Source organism: Setaria viridis, chromosome 7 (genome assembly GCF_005286985.2).
Source record: "Setaria viridis chromosome 7, Setaria_viridis_v4.0, whole genome shotgun sequence".
NCBI classification, from domain to species: domain Eukaryota; kingdom Viridiplantae; phylum Streptophyta; class Magnoliopsida; order Poales; family Poaceae; genus Setaria; species Setaria viridis.
Genome location: NC_048269.2, coordinates 21344329 through 21367810, shown reverse-complemented (window position 1 = coordinate 21367810; position 23482 = coordinate 21344329). Strand labels below are relative to the sequence as shown.

The window sequence follows — 23482 nt, the reverse complement described above, 5'->3', positions numbered from 1 at the left end:
ATTCCGAACTTGACACCGACTCCCTAGAGGTGGCACCAAAGTGGTGCGACACCACTTTTTCTATGGAGCTTATACACACACTGCTCTGAGGATACCTTCACATCGACACCAACACGGGAGACCAACTCTCTATAAGAAACCTAAATCTTTTATTCACCTACTCACAATTTGATAGAACATTTACTCTTACACTCTTTATGTGGCTACCTACCATGACACTACTACACTACATGGAAACCTTGTCATCTCTTCACCTATGGCTCGCATGCCACTCTATGCCATGGTATGGCTAGGAGAGAGGAGAGCACCTCTACTTATAGTTGCTCATGATCATTGTGGTGTTGCCATGTGGCAACTTACACACTCTTCCATACAAAATATCCTAACTCTAGAACCCTCCTCATTCTTATCTAGTTTCTTATATTTGTACCATGCTAAAATATCTAGTTCTAGAGTATTCTACACTACACCATGAAGCATGGCAACTATGGCTCATGTATTCTCTCCAATTTTCTAGAACCTTCTTACCTTGCCATGATCTTATCCTTATACATGGCAAAATTAGTCTCTTGAGATCTCTAGAATCTTCTAGAATGTTCCAAGTATACATTGCATATTTCAACAAGTAGGAAAGGCAAAGGCAAAGGCCATGCTCATGACTAACTGACTACTATGGCAAATGGTCGTCGGATCTTTTGCCCTGAATAGAAAGGATTCGAGGTACTTACTAGACTACTAATTGGCTGTTAAATGAATAAAATTGTATTTTTTTACCTATTTATTCAATAATCTGTTCTACAGGGCCAAGGGGCATTCCTATTACTGAGTACCATTTTCATGGTGGCACAAGAGCGTACCACAAGCTGAAGAGAAGACGCTGGCTGCAGGCAAAGAGGATCGCCTAAGTGTTGATTGGATGTTTCCAGGAACCAGTCATGCCTCTGCGGAACCTAGTGACGAGTAGATCAAGCTATCATATCATCAGGTTGATTGATAAGTGGAAGCCTAACTACCGTGTGGACTTATTGTTCATGGACACGAACGTCTATATGGTGGCGTTCCTGTGGCAGCGCCTAGGGGAGGATGGCAATTGGACCGGCAACACATGGTTCAGATATTCCGATGTGAAGGATCTTCCTCCTGAAATCGAAAAGGACACTGTAGGCTTGGGGTTCCAATCGTCTCATGGCAATGGGTAGGTTTTAAATCTCAATTCTTCCTCTATTGCACTGCCGTATAAAACTAGCTATTCTTGTATATTCTTTGAATACCTGAAACATCAATCAATGGTTTTCATTCTGTATGCAGCACAAACACCTGGAGGTCTCAACACATTGCATGATATGTTTGAGGTCCTTTCATCATGTGAAGATTATGACCGTGACCCACGCACACGAAAGCTGTTGAATGCCATGACAGCGAAAGGGTCAGAGTTTCACTTCTTAAGGCCATCATGATATTCTCTGAAGCGTTTCTCTTTTGGTGCCTATTCCTTGTGATGCTTGAGAGACGTGATATTCTCTGAAGCGTTTCGCTTTCTTTGCCTATTCCTTGCGATGCTTGAGAGAACATAGGATGGCGATGGATCAAGTTTTGTGGATCCTGACAGGTGGAACCTGATCCACAACTGGGGCCAAAGCTCTGATGAGGTGTTGCTACTGTGGAAGAATGACCTTCCACCCATGCACACGCAAGAGCCCCAGAGTGGTTTGAGAAGGTAAAAGTGAGAGAAGGCCTGGTTGCGATGATTCTGTCACTCTTGGCACCCTGGAGGATATCATTGGTGAAAAGGGGGAGTTTCTGCTGATCAAGGCTAATGATGAGTCGATAGTTACTCAAGCTGAGTACCAGAGGCTGGTTCATATCCTGACCCACAACACGTGCCCACCAGTCCAGAGCTAGGGTTTGGTTAGCGAGAGACCCGGCTGTTAGGACATACGGCGTAGAACTCTGGTATAGCATTCTCCTTTTTAGTCATCGACTTGTGTGGGTCATTTCATTATTGGAGCAAACATTGCACTTCTCTTTTTGATAAGTAGTGTATCACGGGACCAGAAATCAGATATTGTTGACTGAAAGTTTTCACTAGCTAGTTCGTTCACACATACAGTTGAGCAGATACAGTATGAACACTAGGTTCTCTCACAGTTAATATTGTTGAGTGAATAAATGTTCTGTTATGTTGTTTTTTGTATGTGTTTACTTTCCTTCGGATAGCAATATTCTCACAGTGATACGTATAATGAGTTGATGATTATCAGTGGCCACAGCAATGAACATGCAAATATTATTGTATATTGATACACTACCAGGGAAAGAGTCTTTTGTACCGGTTGGGAACCTCTTTTAGTACCGGTTTCGCTACGGTATTGCTAATTCGGTACTAAAGGGAGCCTTTAGTACCAGTTAAAATAACCGGTATTAAATGGGTATTAAAAAAATAATAAATAAAATTCCCCTGTCGGCCCTGCCCCACCCCGCCGCCGACCCCGGCCCCAACCTCCTGCGGCCCCCGCCCCCAGCCCCCGCCCTCTCGCCTTCCTGCCGCCGCTCCCACCCTCCCGCTACCCCCTCCCTCCCACTGCCCTCCTGGCCGCCCGTCCGCTGTTGCCCGACCCCGTCGCCTACCGCCGCCTCACCTCGCCTCACTGCTGCTCCTCACTGCCGGTGAGGGGCGAGTAGTGGGAGGAGGGAAGCCAGAGGAGGCTAGGTGCTGGCAGCACAGGAGAGGAAGGGGGAGAGGAGGTGCTAAGAGAGATAGAGGAAGGGGGAGACGGGAGCGACCGGGTACGGGGGATGGATAAGTACCAGATGGGAGCTCCTTTAGTACTTGGTGGGAGCTCTACCCTTTAGTACTGCGTGGAGTTAGTACCGGGTGGGGGCTCCAACCGGTACTAAAAGGGTCATGGGGAGCATCTCGATAACTATCCGTTAGGCCCGGTAGTACCGGATCCAATTGCAACCGGTACTAAGGTGTTGGACGAAAGTAGTGATATGTGATCACATCACTCATATTAAAAAGCATCAATTCCTCGTGTCAATGGTTATGTGTACCATGTCAGTGCATGTAAGTTATAGCCTACCTATTCGTACCTGATCCTCGACGGCTCGATCTCGGCAATCGCGGACAGCAGGTTCCCGGTGAAGTGAGTCGGTGATCTACGGCGGGCGGGCGTGCGTCCGGCCGGCAACCGAGCTGCGGCAGTGCGCGCGCCGCCTCTCGCCGGGGATGCTGGTTGCCGAACTGCGGACATGGCTCAGGCTTGGCCTCGCCGCGGAGTCCACCGTCCGCGTCTCCGTCGCGCCTCCCGCTGACGGCCGCGCCGGACGTGCGGTCCTGCCTCGCGCGAATGGCGGCGCGATCACGGTCTGCGGCCTCCTGTAACACGCGATGTTCGATGGTGGAGACGAGGAAACGGCCCGATCTAAGAGGAGCCGAGAACCTTGGGGAGGGCCGGGGCCCCTTCAATTCCGGCCTGGAATACTGAACTGTTCGTCGTAGGGTAGCCGAGCGTGTTAGCCCGTTAGTTACGCGCATCATCCAGCTAGGCCCTTGTGCAATTGGGAAAGGATCGGGCGCGTCGAACAAGAAGCGGATCGGCCGGCCGGCCGGATCGAGGTCCATCTTCTTCCGCCTAGGCGTGCTCGTCGCCGGCGTCCTTGCCGCACTGGACACGGCTGGCCGACGCATGCATTGCGTCGCTAAGGACGGGCATAATAAATTGTTGGTGCGCTCGCACACCGTCTTGGACTCTGGCGGCAGGCACCGGCCGGTGGATCGTGATGCGGGTAGTACACTTCGTTGGTGGTCTACGATCCTTGCACGGCGCGCGCTCAAGCTCGCCATGTTCGACAAGTGCAACACATACGTGTAACGCCACCACAAGCAATGGCTGAAAACCAGACGATCAAACTGATTTGTTTCGCACGAAAATTTTATCCGGCTAGAGACGGGTGTGTTAGGATCACTATACATGCTGGGCCTGCGTGCTGGGCTTGTGTTCGTGTTGGGCCTGCGTGCCTATCTCTTGTTGGGCTCAGCCCGTGTATTATCCTATCTACATATACCTGGAGAGGCAGAGGGGGAGGAGATCTATCAGATATTGTATGAACTGTTCATCCTCTTCCTCAAGCAAGCATAGCTCTGCTGTCCAATTCTGTTATCCTGTTCTCCAATTCTTGCTTCCTGCCTTTGATTCCTTGCTTCCCTTCTATCCCTGCTACCCTGCTGCTAACAGGGTGGGATGGAATACTTGTCGTCTCTTTAACCGGCTCAACAATTATAACTACACACGATTTTTTATATATTGAGAGTAGAAGACTAGTGTCGTAGGGATCGCAGTCAAACGCGCACACATAACAACGCGTAGTTAGCGACATGAGGTGCCTGTACGTTCCCGGCCGGCCAGCACACATTGCTGACCTTTGTCCTGGATGGACGACACCACATTACACCATGCGCGATCATTTGGGCGACCCACGTTCCAAACGAATAAGTGTTCTGAATTCATCATGGGTAAGAGGGCCTAGTGATTACTACGTCCATCACCAGGGAAGCGCACCTTGACGACAATAACGGCCTCTCTGCAAATGGGACGACAATAACCCTAACCGTAAACCCTGAGTCGCTCGTTATCCCTAATTTCTCCATGAGTACATTGTCAGTCTGTGCCTCAGGTTTGGAAGCGCGGTTGTGGCGCGTTCCTGCTGCACCTCGGCCACCGCAGAGACGATCTCTCTATACATCCCAGTATCCCACAGATCGGTACGCGAGCGGAGTTGACCAAGTTCCATGGTTTTGGGCGTCCGTGTCAACTCATCATAGAGGTCAACCCGACCGTTGACACGTGCAGAAAACTGGGTGGCTGCAGGCCGCACTATCGCAGCATTGGTCAGACTCAAGGGACCCGGCCCGGCTGCAGCGGCCTGCAACCGCGCCAGTGACCAGTCGTCTAGATCGACCAGAACTCGTACTCTTGGAAGCTTGCCTGCTGCCCACATTCTTTTAATTTTTCCTTCTCTGTGTTCCCGATCCTTTCCTTGCTCAGACAGAGGAGATCCTGAGACAGCTGCGCCTGTGCATCCGACGGGCGGTGATGTGTGGCCCGCTCTCACGACTCCCCGGTCAACGGTCATAGACCAGCCCCCTCTGGCCTCTGCGAGACTGCGATGGTGAGGTGAGACCTAGTGGAACAGTGCCCGTCGGGCGCCGACCTCCGCCTTGCCGTGCGCCCGCCGCGCTGGACCTCGACGAGGAGCTCGGCGCCGTTGGAAAACAAGCTTCAAGCCGCAATTAATGCTACTGGGTGTGGAAGCAGCAGCCCTGAATCAGAGCAAGCTCGTTCCGATGGTGATGAAGTTCACTGACCATTCACCATTCCGGAAGATGGATAAGAAATCCGTCCAAACTTGCGTCAGGTCGTCGTTGGGTTCTGTAACATCTAGCTCATGTAGCATGGATTATTGTAGTAGAATGGGCTATTGCGCCACCTAGACTAAGCCCACGGTCCGAGTTGATGGAGAATACTAACAGTAACAGAGAAGACAATTGAAATCAGAGTTTCCCAACATCTCCTTGCTGAATCTGTTTTGCGTCACGGCAATTTCGTCGGTGACCAAGGGAATCCACCAGTGAGAACATCCTCGTCTTCCTCAAGTTCCGGTCCACACCACCGGCAGCCGGGTGTGATAGGTTGTTGTTCGACTAAATGGTTAAGTGTATCGATTTCACTGTACAATTTACTCAGCAATGAAAAAAACAGTTTCACATGCATAACAAGAAAAAGACATTGCTTGTCCTTTGGGTAGATCTAGACTCCGGATATAAAAAATGCTGAATAGACCGCTTTCACACGAAAACTATATTGTCGTTCTCAAAAGATACACCAATGATGTTGAAGAACGGGATTACAAAGTTACCCGTCTTCCTCTCGAGCTCATCCTTCTCAGCTACCTGTTTCAGCGTCGTCCACACCCTTCCTTGCTCCGGAGACCTGAGCAGAATCACATGCTGCTAGAGCTTTTTTTGGGATAAGGGATTGCTGCTAGAGCTTGAAAGGGTGTTGCTCGCTTACTTTCCTGTCTTGAACGGTTCGGCAGAATCTTTAGTACCACTGTATCGGTCAGGAGTAAAAAATTAGCCAGCTGTTGACCATATATCGTTGCCATGTTATCTTGAGCTAATCTAAAGACAGCCACGATCTAGCTCAAAAGCAATCCATAACGAATGAATAATTCTACAACCAGTCCAAAAATATTGTACCGGTCCACAACTGTAGCGGAGAAGGAGCCAAGAAAATGCGATCATCCTATCCTTAGGTCAAATTGGAGAAATTTGGATTTTTGCCAAATATAATAACCAATCTCTCATCAAATTTATTGGAGTCCATGTTGCATCCGTTACATTAATTTTACTTTTCTTCTCACTCCTCAAACTTATCTAAATATGAGGACCATTAGGAATAGCAACAGGCCGGGCAAAGTGCGGGTAAGGCATTTGCCTGTCCGACAGTATACCCGACCAGTCTAATTTTACCCGTTTCCACGAGGTGTTTCAGGTAAAATTCTAGGGTGCTACTAGCGCCCGGACGTCCGATCCGGGACCGTTAGTGTCGGACGGTTGGGAAGCGGAAAAAATTCCGCTGCAACATGGTCACATGTTGCATGCAACATGCAAAAAATAAAAATTATGGGAACAAAGTTTGACACATAAAAGAAGCCCATCGTAACATTTGTCAATGTTTCAATCAACGTTTCGTTGGAAAATTTCTTTTAATTCAAAATATCTCGCAACACCTTGTGCAACATCATACATCATCTAATGCAACATCTCGATTTCACAGTTGCAACATCTCGAACCCAGAAATAAAATCATCATCAACTTTTGTAAAAAAAGTCATCATCAACCATGCAACATAAAAATATTACCACTGCAACATCTCAGGTTAGATATTGTAACATCAAAAAATCGAACGTACTATGGAACATCTAAAAATTAATCTTGCAACATTAGTGAACACTACGCAAAATATCTCAAAATATCTGTTGCAACATCACAAAATTTAGATGCTACATGAATGGTTGGTGCCTCTCACGGTGGAGTCTTCTTCCTTCTAGAGTATGATAGCAGCCACCATGGATTCTAGCGGAGAGGCTGTTGTCGCTGGACTGGTACGGCGAGCCGCGCGCTGGAGAGCGCCATCAACTCGCTGGGCGTGCTGGGCCCGTGGAGCGGCATGCTTGTTGGCGCTGGGATGTGAGTAGGCATAGGATCTGAGTTGCTGCAGAGAAGGGGCAAAGCTGGATTTAGTTCATGACTGGAGAGGCGGATAAGGACTAGAACTCACAGAAGATGAACGAATGGATAAGAAGCTAGTTGCTGCAGAGAAGGGGCAAAGCTGGATTTAGTTCATGACTGGAGAGGCGGATAAGGACTAGAACTCACAGAAGATGAACGAATGGATAAGAAGCTGGAGATTAGAGAAAAAGAACGAGTGGGTAAAATAATCAGCGGAGGGAGATGCTGGTGGGCCTGCGTCTGATATTTATCTCTAGCATCGGACGTGCGGCTCCCAGCATTACCGAAAATTCTATTCCCGTGTCCATGCCTGCAGGGTATCCGGCGGGTATCGGGCGCCCGTCGGGCGGCATAATAAAAACCCATTTGCAATCTGGACGTGTGGATACAGTTTCATAATGGCAATCTAGCGAAATCCATTTGCGGGTTGGCATTTGGGCGAAGCCCACTTTTGAAGATGGCGAAATCGCAAATGTCTTCGGCGTTAGAGGGCCGACAGTATAGTAATAGTCCGGGTCCCGAATTTTACACCCCGATCGTGCATACATCCAGTGCTTTTACTACTCCCTCTGTTCTAAATTATAAATCATTTTAGATCTTCTAGATGCATATCTTTTTTGCTATACATCTATATTTAAGTTATGTCTAAATACATAAGTGTTATGTATTTAGGAAAAATCAAAATGATCTAAAATTTGAAAGTGTGGGAGTAGTTGCTAAAAACAGGTCCAAGCGCAAAAAGAAACGCTAAAATCAACCAAACGTGAAAGAAGCAAGCGGCAGTCCTGGATTCTCCTTCGTCTTCCGGGCGAGCATATACGTACATACTATCGTGGAAACCATCTCCGAGATACCAATTAAATAAGGACCTCCTATTTGAGTTTACCCTGGCCCCCTCAAGACTCAGGCCGGCCCTGAGGCCTGAGCTGCTCGGCTGCAGGCTTATGTGCAGCAAATCTGTCGCATGCAAGCTGGCTTCCTGCTCATCCTGCTGCAGTCGCAGCCGTAACGCAGCTCAGCCAGCACAGCCTGCAGTAGCATTGGCTTCACATATTTTAACCTTCTCGCAAGAACTAGGCTCAGTTTCATGCATATTGTAAGGAAAATAACCCCATGTCATAATAATTTTGATAATTAATGATAATATAATCATTGGTACTAGTATGTTTGCAACATGTGCTTTTATAGATGTTTTATGCTACCTCCATTTCAAATTATAAGTTGTTTTTAGCTTTCCCAGGTTCATAGATGTTTGTATGCTCTCTCAAAATAAACACATCTCGTTTTTCAAGGAGTCAAATATTTTTAAATTTGACTAAGAATATAGAAAATAATATCACAATTGTATCTCCAAATAAATTTATAGGAAAGTATACTCAATGCTCAATCTAATGTACTTATTATACATCATAAATATTAGTATTTTTTTTATAAATTTTGATCAAACTTAAAAAGTTTGACTCCTCGAGAAATGAGATGTGTATTTATTTTAGGACGGAGAGAGTACGAACCTAGAAAAACTAAAACAACTTATAATTGACATGAAGGGAGTAGGTCCCAAGGATGCAAACTGAGCGTAGCTCAGCTGGTAAGGTTCATTGTGGTGGAACCAGCCCACCAGTATTTGAGTCCTCGACTCAGCAATGGTGCTCGCATTTTCCTAGATTTATTCCAGTATTTAATCGGTGCTATTCTTTCAGTAGTAGGCGAGGTGCCCGTCGACAACGAGGCGCTAGTGGTGACTTTGTCAATCTCGAGAATTTGCCGGCTCAGTCTTTCGAAAGTGCTCATAGGGGTAGGGTTGCGTGCGTGTGTTCGTAGGCGTGAGTATATGTGCATGTATGTGGTGTCTAGGTCTGTTCTGTACCATGTGATTAAAAAAAAGTCCCATGGATGAACTTCAAAGCCATCAAAATGAGAAGAAAATGAAAGACTTAAAGAAATTCTATGGCATCCAAATGATAGCAAAAATCTAGAGACGTGAAAATTTGAAGCGAATCCTACTGGAATTGTGCACCAACACAGTTCACCTATTCATACGGTGATGAGTGGGAATTTCTCTAAATCAGTCGGTTTCCATGGACAACAGCAGGGCTAGGATAGCATGCACTGTGACTACCGACTCATTTAGTGTCAACATTAGATCACCACATAATCAGTCAGTGTGATTGGCTCGGCTCGCGACCGTCTCAAAATCAGCTTTGGAAGTTTTGGAGAACGTTTATGGCCTCACCGATTCATATGGTGGGCACAATGAACTGAAGCAGCGATTGAGTCGGTCATGGAAGGCAGTAGAAGATAGTGGCTTAGGGATCACCGACTCATTTGGTGATGCCCTTCACATGCCACCGAACCGGTCAGTGATACATGTGGGGCCCGGGCATCAGTTGGCATTAGTGGCCCAATGACTAGCTGAGGAGACATGCACCAACTCATTCGGTGCTACCCCGATGCACCACCGAATCAGTCAATCATACGCAAAAGTTGCGACGACTAGTTGTTAGACTTGGAGCTATTTATACCCCTTTACCCAACCATTCGAAGAGTGTTAGAGCTTGGAGAACCTGTAGGCTTGTTTCCACGTTCACACACACGTGAGGGCGATGGGCGAGCCCTAGCCTAACGCCACGCAGGATTTGGGGGCCATGCGATGCCGTGCTGCGTGTCCAATGCGTTGCCGCTTTGGCACCGGTGCCCACGGCCCCGTGCCACGCTGCTTCGCTTCCGCCCCACGCCACAATGCACTGCCCTGCCACGCCCAGGCTCCGGTGGCCGCACCGCTACGCCCAGCACCCGCGTTGGATCCGATCTGAAAGGAGAAAGAGGCACCTACCAAGGAGAGAGAACGGAAGATTCCAATGAAACGGTGGAAGGGAGGAGAGGTACATTTATATTTTATTTTTTTATACATGTATTGTGGGTCCCGTGTAGGGATGGCAATGGGTCAGGTGAGTGCGGGTGGAGCAAAACCTACCTGTGATGAAACCCACCACACCTAGCTACATCCACACCCATAATAGCTAATGGGTGGATTTTTTACCCCACACCCACACCCGCTGGGCACCTGTCAGGTTTTGGGTGGCCACTGGGTTTGTTTAAATAAGTAAAGTGTTCAAAATATATCAACATATGATATCGAATTTGATGCACAAAATGCAATTTGAGCACCATATCAAAGTTTCATGTTTCATTTCACAAAAGAATAGTCCAGTAATGATAGTAAAGTTTAATATGATAGTACATAAACAGTTCCACGACATTATAGTTTAGTAAGGGTAGCAATCTAAGCTCCATCTCATAATACATGATACATCAACAATTTACCATCAAAAAGTTTATTATATTAGTGTAATTTAATACTTCAACAAAGGTTAGGGTTAAGGTCTTAAGAGATTTTGGGCAGCCATGGATGAAATTCTACACCCACCCCAACCCAATATAGGTCAGGTCGGGTTTGGACCCATGGGTGAAATTCTACACTCACATCCACACCCATTGGGTGCCAAACCTGTGAGCACCCGCACCCATATGTGAATATGTCGATGTGACTAATCCCAGAGGACGGGATCTTGATGACCCCTAGTATACATTCCCAACAGTTCAGATTCAAACCACCCTGCCTCTGAAGTATTAAATCTTAGTTCTATGTTCATCATTTGTATTTTGTATTGCTTGTGTTCTCTTTAGAAGTAGAGGTTGCTAAATGGCCACGCTTTACCGTTGACAAGACCGATCCTTCCTCTTTTTTGCAATCTATTGGAGGGAGATTACATTTTAACCTTTCCCATTTTCACCCTTTCAGAAGTTGACTGCCTCAACCCCAATGGCAAATCCACTTGCAAACTTTCTGCTTGAGAATGCTCAAGCGGTTTTTCATATCTTGCGTTGCTATTGTTTCCTCTCAAAATTCTACGGGATGAGTCGATGGCAGCATGCTCTCTTGATGGTAACAAGCTCCTAACTACACCCTTTCCACTACCCAATATTAGATTCTGATTTCCACAGAAATGGCACGAATAGGAAACGCTGTTCTAACAGCAGTTTGATTTTTTCCGTCGCTTAGCTTTATTTCTCTTGTTCAATTCTAGGGTTCCAGTATTTTATTTTAGAAACTAGGGCAGCAGTAAAGCCACCATAAAGCGAGGATGCGATATAAAGGACAGTTCCACGCAGGCACACACGCGATTTCAGCTCCATTGACTACCAAGTATTCATAGCCTAATAGAGCAAACAGCAATCATGGGTAAGGGTACTAAATCAATCATCGCATTGCTCATAACAGAATAGATGTGATACACGACATCATATCTAGCTTCCAACCACAGCCAAACCTGTTTTAGTCTCATAGGTAGCAGTACAAATTGCTACGACAAAATAAAAAGCGACAGTAACAGGTTCAACGCCACCTACTAAGCATCGCACCTTCAACATCGTACCTTGGAGCACTAGCTACACATAGATAGCTATCTAAGTCTTCGACTAAGAGAAAAGGGACCAGGCCACAGTGATTTCCAATTGGCCCAACTCGGGAATACGAAGCACTCTAGTGGTTGTACCCTTTTCCAGAGGTTTGAACTCCTTTGTCCCCGTTAAGGTAACAGAACCGTCCGAAGCCCTAACAGAAACCATCAGCTTTCCAAAGCTTTCAACAGAAACAACACTCCGTGAAAGGTTGATCTCATCACCAGCAAGATGCAGCTCCTCAACTCCAGAATTGTGCAGTACGATTTCACGTTTTAAAACATCAGTAAAGGCAACACACTCGCCATAAAAACCATCTGGTGGGCCAGAAATCACTTTCACACTGATTGTAGCTTCCACAGAAAAAACAATATGGCCGAGCTCAAAGTCCAGTGTTCTAAGCCTGCTAGTGTATGACTCCTCGAGCAGAAGCGAATTATGTGCGCTAGTATATAAATTGGTAAGACCAGAAGCTAGCAGGCTTAATTCTTTGTCATCAGACTCAGTAGTGCCCCTCACATACAACAAAACCTCCAAGACCACAGGATCACCAAACACAACACCACGCACAGGACCAGTTAGTACTAAATATGGATTCTGCATGCAACATCATTAAAAGAGTAAGTAAACTGAAGTGAAATAGAGGCACACATTGCAACAGAACACTGAAATGGTATGGTGAAAACAAAATTCATAGCATAAATGATGCAAGGTGCATAACACAAATCATTGGAGACAAATGCTAGCATAACTCATCAGCAAAAAACAAAAGCATAGGAACTTACCAGTGCACGTAACATCAAAACATATTAAAGAAGTTTATTTAGAATATTTGTTTTCCAACCTTGCAAACAACATTGAAACATCTTTCTAGCTAAAATGCAAAGGAAATTAACACGAAACTACTAGGTACCATGCTGCCAATTCATTGTGGGGCACATGCAAAAAAGCCTATTATTCATAGGGTGTGACAGTCAGGAACAAATTGCAAATCACATGGATCTTCCAAAGGCTTATACCTGACGCCAGTAATGTATTCCCTACAGAATGAACCTCATAAGTGTGAAGTACCAAGTTCAATCAATGTCTTAAATCCGTAATTACTAGTCTCATGAGTGTGTGCCGATTTGAATTAGTGATTAGTTGAGCCTGACTTGTGCTATGCTATAAGATGTCCACCTATCTTTATGATCAACCACATGACTGAATTTTATGATATGCCCACCTCATTTGCGCCTTTCTCCATTGTTTGTTAGAGTTCTCTACATGGTTAGTATGTGGTAATAGGCATGGCAATTCTACACATGGGAGTCATGGTAATTTCTACGCAGGACAATATTGCAGCACTGTGCACTATTTTAAATCTAATTAAAGACGGTCAATAATAGAATTAGATGGTGAAACTAAGATTATTGAATGAAGAAACCCCATGCATGCTTCCATGGTAACAATAACTTAAGACACAAAATGCATGAGAAAGTGTGTAGGAAAAAGGCAGCACAGGAAAAAAAAAAGAATTGTGGCAAGTAGGAATACTACAGACCTCATCAGCGAGGGTTTGACAGTTATCCCTTTCACGTTTGAAGATAACATTGCGGTTGTGATCTAATGAGTCGCGTAGGGCAACCATACCGAACACATTGAGCGGCCACTGTAAACCTCCTGTTAATTCTTCGACCTTGACAGAAAATACCTGTAGAGTATCGCGCTTAAATCCACCATGTGGCGCAGGATTAAATGTATATCGCTTGCAAGGGATATATGCTGCATAGAGTTGTAGGATATTTCAAATGAGTAAGGGTATTAAATCCAATAGACAAGCACAAGCCGTAGTAAGTACTCAGTCAACATGTGCATGGATTGCATCATTGGTCCGATTCTGATCCTACCGCATGAATCACTCTTATATACATGAAAGACATCATGGTAACAACTAGTAGCAAGTATGAAATCGTCCAAGATACATGTAAAACTGGACCAAAGAAACCTGAACTAATTGAGCAAGTAATTAACATGCAAATTGAGAACGCGAGTAGTTAACAAGTCACTCACTGTTGTCCTCGAAGCGACCATAGCCGGTCGGATAGATCATGTTCCAACTTTTTTCAAACAACCTTGCTTCATAGGCATAACGCACTGTTAGTTCCTCTGGATCCCGATGACGCTCTTCCTCATCCTTCTTCCTCCTCCACTCCTCATACTTTGCCAACTCTTTCTGTATCTTTCTCCCCTTTTTCGCCTCTTTTTTTTTCCCGTGATCTGTAACCTTTCAGGCCTTCCTTTGAGTTCCCTATCGCCAAATCCACCTCAGTGGCATGGCCTTCCTTTGAATTCTTCATCGCCAAATCCACCTCCGTGGCATGGCCTTCCTTTGAATTCCGCATCGCCAAATCCACCTTGGTGGTGAACCCCACCAATTTCTTTTATATCTACTAAAACCTTCTTCAACCGATTTAGACGTCCCTGTACTACTCTAACTTCCTCTTCACCTCCAGAGTTTCTCGCCCTCCTCTTCTCCTTGTTCTTCTTCTCCTTGTACTGAAACCTCGGGGGCGGCGCAGAGGCCTGGCTGACCCACTCTCTCACCCTCCTGACCCGAACACGCTCCTGCTCCTCGTTCCTCCTCTTCCACTCAAATATTTCTCATACCCCCGCTTTGTCTCTTCCTGGTCGGGTTCTACCACTTCCTCTCCTTTCCTCACCACCTCCCTCTCCTTGTCATCCGGATCGAAATTAGTTTCCTTCATCCCCTTCTGCCACTCCGCAACCTCCACACTGGAATCCACGTTCCTCAACTCAACACTTTCATGCAACCTCCGCATCGGAAGCCTATTCGCTGCTTCGTCTTCCCCTTTGTTGCCTCTATTCCCCTCCGCCTCAATCTCCATCTCCGCCTCCGCCTCAAGCTCCGCCTCCGACCTGCACAAGAAATTGAGCGCACGGATTTGTTGCCGCTGCGCCACGAAACCCTAATCTGCTTCTTTAGCTGCTGCGGGGCAAGGGGCAGAACGCCACGACCAAGTAAATAGGGCGACCCGACTGAATACGTCCTGGGGGTGTTTGGATCCTTGAGCTAAAGTTTAGTCCATGTCACATCGAATATCTTGAGGCTAATTAGGAGGACTAAATATGAGTTAATTATAAAACTAATTACATAGATAGAGGCTAATTCGCAAGACGAATCTATTAAACCTAATTAATTCATGATTAGCACATGTTTACTGTAGCATCATATTGTCAAATCATGGACTAATTAGGCTTAATAGATTCATCTCGCGAATTAACCTATTAATTTTGTAATTAGTCTATGTTTAATACTTCTAATTAGTATCTAAACATTCGACATGACTAAACTTTAATCCTGGGACCAAACGGGCCCTTAACCAGGCTTCTCAGCCCAGTCCAACTTCTGGCGCCGCGAGCTCTGGCTCCGCACTCAGGGAATAAAATCTGGATGGACCTTCTAAGGGGGTGTTTGGATACTAGATGCTAAACTTTAGCAGTATCACATTGGATGTTCGGATGCTAATTAGGAAGACTAAACATGAGCTAATTATAAAACTAATTGCATAACCCTGTGCTAATTCACGAGACGAATCTATTAAGTCTAATTAATCCATCATTAGCAAATGGTTGCTGGAGCACCACATTATCAAATCATGGACTAATTAAGTTTAATAGATTCGTCTCGCGAATTAGACTCCATCTGTGCAATTAGTTTTGTAATTAGCATATGTTTAATACTCCTAATTAGTATCCAAATATCTAATGTGACAGGTGCTAAACTTTAGCAGGGTGTAAAAAACCCCTTAAGTTCTGTCTACCTATTAGGCCGAGTAGCTTGGCCTTCCAAACTCAGGATTCCTATCTGTATCCTAAAGGAAAATAAATAAATTATTCAACGGCGGGTGTCGCGCATTGCTCCTATGCTGTGTGGACGGAGAGATTCCTGTTGAATTCGAAACTTCGACTATAATTTTCTTTCAAATCATAAATAGTTTTGAATTCCATTCAAACCATCGTTCTACTTAGATCCAATATAAATATATTTTGATTGTCTTAATTTTTACAAAAACAATCAACACTTACGATATGTGTGGGACTGCTCCACTCCAAGTTTTGCAGCTCCGCTTCAGATTCATCTTGCCAAACACCTCCAACTCCACTAGCACCAACTTCTTCTGAAGCACCTTAAGGGGTGCTTCGAAAACTCCGCTTTCAAACCTTCTTTTCAAACCTTCTCTTAGAGTTGTGAGTAATTACCGACGATACCACAGGTTACACAGTATACCGGTTCGCAAACAGTTATGTGCCCTCCTCCCGTCGCCTCCTTCCATTCTCCCCTGTTCACCGTGCTCGCGCCGCCCTGCCATCCGCGGTCGGGTCGCTGTCGCTGGACGGGTCACGCTGCCGTCGCCTCCTCCGCTGGCATTCGGGGCTGCTCCGCCGCCCGTGGGGCACCGCTGCCGGAGCTCGCCGGGGCGCTCCATCGGAGCCCGCGGGGTCGCTCCTCCGCCGTCGGGGCTGCGCCTCCACCGGCCGTCGAGGACCCGCGATCTCTGGCGCTCGCTGGGCCGCTCCTTCGCGGCCGTCGAGGCTACTCCGCCGCCCACGGGGCACTGCTGCCGGAGCTCGCCGGGGCGCTCCATCGGAGCCCGCGGGGTCGCTCCTCCACGCAATCCACTGGAATCAAATCGAGGTACGCCTCCCCCGCCCTCGTTGCCTCTGCTCCTGCTCTGCTCGCTCGCTTTCCCGGCCACCACTTGCCAACCCGCCGCTACCCGCTGGAGAGGGATGCTGTTGTGCCTGCGCCTTCCTATGCTTTCACAAATAGATGGAATTCGATTCCTGAGGCAAACGACTAGGGGTGTTGGCGCCTACCGGAGCAAAATTGGTACCTACGGGCAGCGCAGGGCTGCTGCGGAAAGGTGGCGCATGACTGGCGAAGGGCGAGGTGCCGCCGCCATTCGCCGTGGAGTCCGGAACTCGCGAGACAGGCAAAGGGCAAGGTGGCGAATGGGTTATACCCAGTAACCCACAACACCGGACACCAATCGCCAAGCCAATGTACACCGACACGTGAGTCCCACAACACAGGAGTATAATAGACAATGCACATAAAAACATCATGTTCTTAGAGTTGGAGTCCTCTCATTTGCCAAACAGGCGCAACGGTTTTATATTTTCATAGATTTGGTGGAGTGGAGTTGACAAACAGGCGCAACGGTTTTATATTTTCATAGATTTGGTGGAGTGGAGTTGAAGGAAGGTGGAGTTGGAGTGAACTATTATTTCTGAAGCGAATCAGTCACAAACAGACCCTTGATATACATGACCACAATACTTGATGTGACTTTGTCATTATCCACAAGGATGCATGGTTTGTCTATAGCTTGTAGGTTAGCTTGCACATAGGGCCATAGGGGTGGCGTTGATGTGTGTGGCCGTGTAGGTGTGGTTGCGTGTGCAGTGCAAATAATCCGTCCGTTAGTGTGCATAATAGTATCTATAACCTACGAAAGTCAAAACAGCAAACGAAATAGATACTAACTATACTTCGTGTATATGATCTAAAAAATCAACATTTAATTATACATGTTCAATATTTTGTGTGTACGGTTCCAACATTTTCATATAAAATACTAGTTTATTTGAAATGTTGTATTATGAGTTTGAATAAATGTTGAACTTGGCAGTTGGCTCCTAAATGCACACTAACATCTATGAACTAAAAAAACCAAAACACAGGATTCAAGTTGACATAACTAGATATTCAGTTTCAATTTTCAAACTATAATGAGCAATGAACATAGTATAACGTTAGGTTTGATTCCCTTTCAGCATGTAAACGGTGAACATGCAGTGACTGATGATCGATCAATCGATCACCAATGCTATCATATATGAAAGATGCACTGCGACCATGGCCGTTCTCATATATCCCCCACCAAATTCCAGATTGGTAATTCTCCACCTGTTTCAAGCCTGCTATTCTTAACAGCTGACAGATAAGACTTTACACGTGTCAACAAAGGCACGAACTTAATCTATCAGCAACAAAAGGGAGAACTAAGACAAAACACTACAGATATACAAGATCTGCAATAAGGCATTCTTAAGTTACATCAACAATTTGTGGTTGCCAACAAATGTTTTCAAGTTTCCAATACCCAGACCATGCTGCTCATCTTTGCCGTTGTTTCGACTGAGGACCTAATGCAAGGAGAATCTTCTTCCTCGGGCCCTTTGTAAAAAAACATTCATCAAAATCATATTCAACTAGACAAACAACTGGTTCAGAAAAAAAAAATACATCGCAATAAACCTTTTCAAGAAATTGTTGAAGATTATGTGTTTAGGGCTAAGTTATAACCAATCAACTGGAGGATCCAGAGTTGCAACCAAAATACACAAGAAAACAATGTAGACTAGCATAGAAAATTAGAAACACATAGCATAGCATTGTTTTCTTTGTAAGAAACAGTAATTTGTTTTAAACAAGGTTTGCAGCTGAAGAATGTTGGTCCTAGTTGAACAATGTTTTAAGGCTTGTAAGACAAGAAAACAAATCAAATGGAGAACTGTGGTGATTGGAATGAAAACGCCTGCTTTGCTACATTTCATTTCTGAGATGCACTTGGTAGGTGTTCAATGCAAACAGTAAGGCCTTTTAAATTCTGGAAGATACTATGCAGGTTCAATTTTCAGCAAAAATATTCTTAACATAGCCACTCTTCCCAACAGTAGTTGGAATCAGTGTTCTTAAATCCCCGTCAGGGTGATAAGGTGCCACGGGAAGCCTAGTCAATCCTTGTCACCTAGGCGCACCCAAGGCACCAAAGGTACCACCTTAAGAGCACTGGTTGGAATGGTGAGTCTATAAACCCAGGTTGCACCTTTATTTCCCCTATATTGAGAGTTGAGACATCAGCTCATTTCTACTGGACGATGAGTAAATAGAAACTTGCTAGCAGAGATGTTAAATAGCACAACACAAAGCCCTCTTGTTTGAGAAGAAACGAAGTAATTGTCTTCTGCCTACTTTTTCTAGCCATTATATCCAACGTTATGGCAAAAGCATGTAATATAGTATAGTATATTCTAGATAAGCTCTGCAGCTCCATTTCTAAAAAAAAGGAAATCAATTTACTTTGCTAACAGAAACAGTATGATTCTACTTTTTGACAGAAAAGAACCAGGTGGCCTTACTGTTTGCATTGAGCACCTACCAAGTGCATCTCAGAAATGAAATGTAGCAAAGCAGGCGTTTTCATTCCAATCACCACAGTTCTCCATTTGATTTATTTTCTTGTCTTAGAAGCCCTAAAACAGCATGCGCTCACATCTTTGCACGCATTTTGGCAAGTCCACATCCTAATAAGTTTAATATCTATGGATCCTTGATAAATTTAGCAAATGCACAAGTGTCCTTTTGGGGGGAAAATGTCATCATCCTTAAGATCATATTTGCTTTTCCGCAGAGATGCTAATATTTTTCCATGCTAGCATGGTACATAGTAAAAGGCAGAGCACGGCAAATAGTAAAAGGCAGAGCACGGCAAATAGTAAAAGGCAGCACACTTCCCACCTACCATAGGTACCCCCATGTCTTTGAGATCGCTCTCTCCCATTTGCCTCAATGCAGCCATATCCACCTGCAAAAAATAAAATAGCATGCCCCAAAAAAGGATGTAATGTTGTCACAATAATCACATAAAGTCTATGCAGCCCAATAATCTCATAAATCCAAGTCTATCATCACAATAATCACATAGAATGTCTGGATCTGGTGTATTTTTTTTTTTAAAAAAGGTGACAACTCTTGAACTATCCCATCAGAAAACAGGTAAAAAACATGAAGCTGTATCAATGAAATAGAAATAGATAACGACGCAAGAATAATGACAGAGGACCTCAGAACAAAACTGCAAAGTTCTACGAATTAACAAGCTTTCAGAAAACAGCAAGAGCTTGTTCATAACCCATGCAAAGGTACAAGAAGAGAATTGAAATAAAACGCATCATATCTACACAGAGAAAATAATTAAATAGATTGAAGCAAATAATTTAGTAATTGAAGCTTACCTCCTCAGCCTGAAAGAGAACAAGATACTTCTCAAGTCCCAGAGAATTCAGCAATCCAGTAACCGTTTGTGGGACTTCTGTCTGCAAAATAGCATAAAGCAATGTATAACAAGCACAAACATTAGTGAAGGATTGCATAGACTAATAAAATTCATGTCACTCCATAAAATTTGTTAGTACAATTTGGGTAAGGAACTTGGATTCCTAGATAACCACGGGCAAACTGAACAAAAGTTAACAGGTTGCATCTGTTTCAAATTTGTTTTTTCTTTGATAATCATAGCAAGTTTCAATAAGCAGTATCAGAAGCAGCAACGAATGATCATGTTTCAATGATGTTAACTTCAGAAGGTTGTTGGTGTTCTAAATTGTAAGAAGATTCCTGATACAAGCAACAAATAACCTCAAAAATGAGCAAATATACCACCAGGACTAAGCTTGCAACAAGGACCTTACTGTCAGAGATAGATACTATGTCATAACTTTACATTCTGGTTTAATGTTAATTTCATAACGCCAGCAGCATTGTAGACCAGATGGCAGATGTGATTTAGGAAACATTTTGAAAATATTGAGCGCAAATAAAACAATGAAGTTGGATCCAAAAATTCCTTTCTTTCCTCAGAAGCCTTGGTAAATTCAGGTCTATGAGAGGAAGTGCAGATACAAACCATAACAGGGGCTGTAGGCAGAGCTGCACTAGACGGAGTGATTCCATTAGCTTTCGGTACTGTATCGACAGAAATGGTGGATTTGCCAGCATAAGTTTGGGTTCTTGATGTGTCGGGAGCATCTCTTGTAATAAGACTTTGAGGTCTTAAAGAACCAGCAGATCTATGGGATGGCATGGGCCTAATCTGATCAAAAGCTCTTGGTGGAGACGCATCACCCCGAACACTTGTAAGCCTTTCAGGTGATCTGTGCCTCAAACCATCGGCTGTCCATGAGGAGTAAGGTTTTCTTGAAGAATCCAACTTCAACAAATCATCCACACTTCTTGCAGAAGGAATTCGACTTGCAACAGGAGAGGGTCTTGATGCTAGGACACCCTCCCTCGAAGAATATCTAGACCTTAACTCTAGCGGGTTGTCTCTCATATCATACCTAGCCCTTGATTCTGGAGCACGGCCACTTGCATCGTATCTCGGCAAATTCTTATGGTTTCGGGAAAGCTTTTCACGGAGATCCACTCCATTCTGTTCTGCGCCACCATTGCTCCTCTGTAACAAGCCTTTCCTCATAAGTTTCAGTCTCAGGTCATCCTTGCCGACATGGCGATCTTCAAATATTTTGCAGGCCAATGCAATAATGTAAGTAGTGTCGGACATCTTCAATTCAAATCTTAGTGAACGAATACTAGAAGTTAAGGTTTATTATCACCTGAACCATCATCTCCAAGGGAGCTATTACTTTCTGTCTGTTGCCTGCAAAGTGTAAGTGCAACCACAGTGCTAAGCAATCAATTACAAGTTACAGAAGAAGTGACCTAAAGCTAGCAGTGAGGGAATGTGACAAAAAACGAACACAAATGGGACCACGTGTACTATGGCCTTTCAAAAGCAAATGATTTACAAATTTAAGATAAAATAAGGCAAAGAAAAGTGGATGCAATATGCAACGGAGGGTAGCTTAGTGGATGACAAGTGCATGTCCATATATATAGATATGCTGATTTGCTAAAATATGAACAAGAGTTAAATTAGGGAATTGAGATGATAATAAAGTCAATGCCACACTCGAAGAGAAAACAGTACCCAAGTCTTCAGTAAATTAATAACATCTTCTTAAGATGATGATGATGATCACCAATAAATTGTAAAAAAATGATAGTAATAGCGGTAATCCAAATACACAGGCTACATGATGCACTGAAGTTTACACTTAATACATAAGAAGCATTTAGGCAAGTGCGAGTGATTAAGAATTTAGCATCGTGAAGCTAATGCCATGACACACAATTGGGGCAAAGAATTATGTCCTTATGTGATGCGCAAAGAATCCTTTGGGTATTACAATGTAGCTAAGAAATTTGCAGCATTTAAAAACAATGGAAATAGCAGATCCAAGAAAGATACCTTTTGTTTCTATGCCGGCTTTCATAAAAATCAGAATCAGCCACATTAGTTCCTAATCTCTCCCTCAAAGATCGCTTTTTCCCTGAGAATGGCACTTCATCATCATTAATAGTATCAGATATAGCCCTCCTTTTGACAACCTGTGGTGAAGAAAGTAAAGGTGAAGAAGCTAATACAAAAATTCATCAAGATTAGGGAAGCTAATACCAAAATTCATCAAGGAGAGTGGCTTTACTGAAAATGATCAAATGATACTAATAAGGAATCATATGGTATGCGTGCGCGCGCAATTTAGACCTTGTCACTAATAGCATAAAAGATCTGAATGCAGAATGTGCACACAAGACACAGCAGATTGGTAATCTTCAACATAACCAACGGATATGGATAATAAACGCCACTGGAAAGGGCATACCCTAAACAACGCTTGCAAGAGAAGATCCATTACATGAGCTTCTGTAGTTTTTCGCCAAGTCAAAATATTATGCAGTCATTCAAGTGATACTTACCTCATGCACATAGCAACACAAGAATGAACATGATCTGCAAAACAAATCCCACCCATTGACATTTCATTCCAGCAATGCACCCACCGCGATTCACAACCATTACCAGTCCCCTCTTAGTTCTCTCCAAGCATATTGAAGAGACATGCAAACAATAAAACAGCAGTAGATCCAGAGATTCCTCTGCTAGACTCCACAACATTAGAACAACCATACAGGCATAGCTTGTGCCAACTCACACACCTAATAGTCAAACTTAAAGCTATGAAGTTGTCAATCGCCCACAAATCAAGCCATCTTCACAAAATCACACCTGCTAGCATCCCTCGAGTTGAGGTGACACGGTACGTTTTTTTGTACCCTCGGCAGACAACAATCGAATCCAGCAAAATACATCGACAATTTGACACCCCAAATCGCATATCGTCCCTTAAACTGATACGCAACATCGCGCACACTAGATTCGACCTAAGTTTAGCCAATAGCTCTACACAGACCTCCACCAGATCATCTGCCCCGTTTCTTCTTCTGCTCCGTTTCTAATCAATACCCTGAACGACGGCAAATCTCTGGCGGGGGATGATGACAGGGACGGCTCACCTGACCGCTGCGGCCGAGGGTGATGGTGACCTGGTGCCTCGAGGACGCCGACGACGACGAGGCCATCTCCGCCGCCGCCCACGCGCAGAGAGGCGAGGGGCGCGACCGCGACAGGGAAGCGGCCGAGGGCGGCTAGGGTTTCGGGGAATGGAGATCGGGGCGTGCGCGGAGACGGAAGTTTACCGGCGCTTGGGACGGGATGGGGGAGGGGCTCGCTTTGGTGGCGCTGCGCACACAGACGGAGGTCCGTGCGGGCCTTCTTTTGCGCTTTTCGACCGCATTTTCAATATTATTATTACGGAAAATTATATATGTATATCCGATTTGTTTTGTTTTCCTTTGCAGTTTTTTTTTTGAAGAAACAAAGTAAACTAAAGTTTAAGGTACAGAACCTAAAAAGAAACGCGGAGTTGTTAGCAAGAGCCCGGAAAAAGGAAAAGAAAACATGAAAGATTACA

General features: G+C 44.7%; 2 protein-coding genes across 3 annotated transcripts; both read right to left on the bottom strand.

The window, feature by feature from the left end:
* Nucleotides 1–11606: 11606 nt before the first annotated feature.
* On the bottom strand, nucleotides 11607–17559 carry LOC117863643 (uncharacterized). Its single transcript, XM_034747448.2, has 3 exons — nucleotides 13811–17559; nucleotides 13302–13522; nucleotides 11607–12355 (listed from the first exon to the last, which is right to left on the bottom strand). The coding sequence occupies exons 1-3, from the start codon at nucleotides 13848–13850 to the stop codon at nucleotides 11777–11779; spliced, it is 840 nt and encodes a 279-aa protein (XP_034603339.1). The 5' UTR covers nucleotides 13851–17559; the 3' UTR covers nucleotides 11607–11776.
* Nucleotides 17560–17696: 137 nt separating this feature from the next.
* Nucleotides 17697–23265, bottom strand: LOC117863642 (uncharacterized). 2 transcript variants are annotated; one of them, XM_034747446.2, is made up of 7 exons: nucleotides 23025–23265; nucleotides 21919–22058; nucleotides 21224–21267; nucleotides 20515–21122; nucleotides 19844–19924; nucleotides 19351–19413; nucleotides 17697–18002 (listed from the first exon to the last, which is right to left on the bottom strand). In XM_034747446.2, exons 1-7 carry the CDS (start codon nucleotides 23088–23090, stop codon nucleotides 17943–17945), a joined length of 1062 nt encoding a protein of 353 aa, XP_034603337.1. In that variant the 5' UTR covers nucleotides 23091–23265; the 3' UTR covers nucleotides 17697–17942. The 2 variants fall into 2 exon arrangements, with proteins under 2 accessions (XP_034603337.1, XP_072151236.1); XM_072295135.1 differs by lacking the exon at nucleotides 23025–23265 and adding an exon at nucleotides 22334–22957.
* Between the last annotated feature and the right edge of the window lie 217 nt (nucleotides 23266–23482).

Coding starts and splice junctions, on each gene's coding strand:
- LOC117863643 (XM_034747448.2), bottom strand. CDS start 13,850: ATGATCTATCCGACCGGCTATGGTCGCTTCGAGGACAACA. Junction 13,523..13,810: donor TGGTCGCTTCGAGGACAACA/GTGAGTGACTTG, acceptor AACTCTATGCAG/CATATATCCCTTGCAAGCGA. Junction 12,356..13,301: donor GTCAAACCCTCGCTGATGAG/GTCTGTAGTATT, acceptor TGTTGCATGCAG/AATCCATATTTAGTACTAAC.
- LOC117863642 (XM_034747446.2), bottom strand. CDS start 23,090: ATGGCCTCGTCGTCGTCGGCGTCCTCGAGGCACCAGGTCACCATCACC. Junction 21,123..21,223: donor CCTTGGAGATGATGGTTCAG/GTGATAATAAAC, acceptor AAATATTTGAAG/ATCGCCATGTCGGCAAGGAT. Junction 18,003..19,350: donor AAGACATGGGGGTACCTATG/GTAGGTGGGAAG, acceptor TTTTTTACAAAG/GGCCCGAGGAAGAAGATTCT.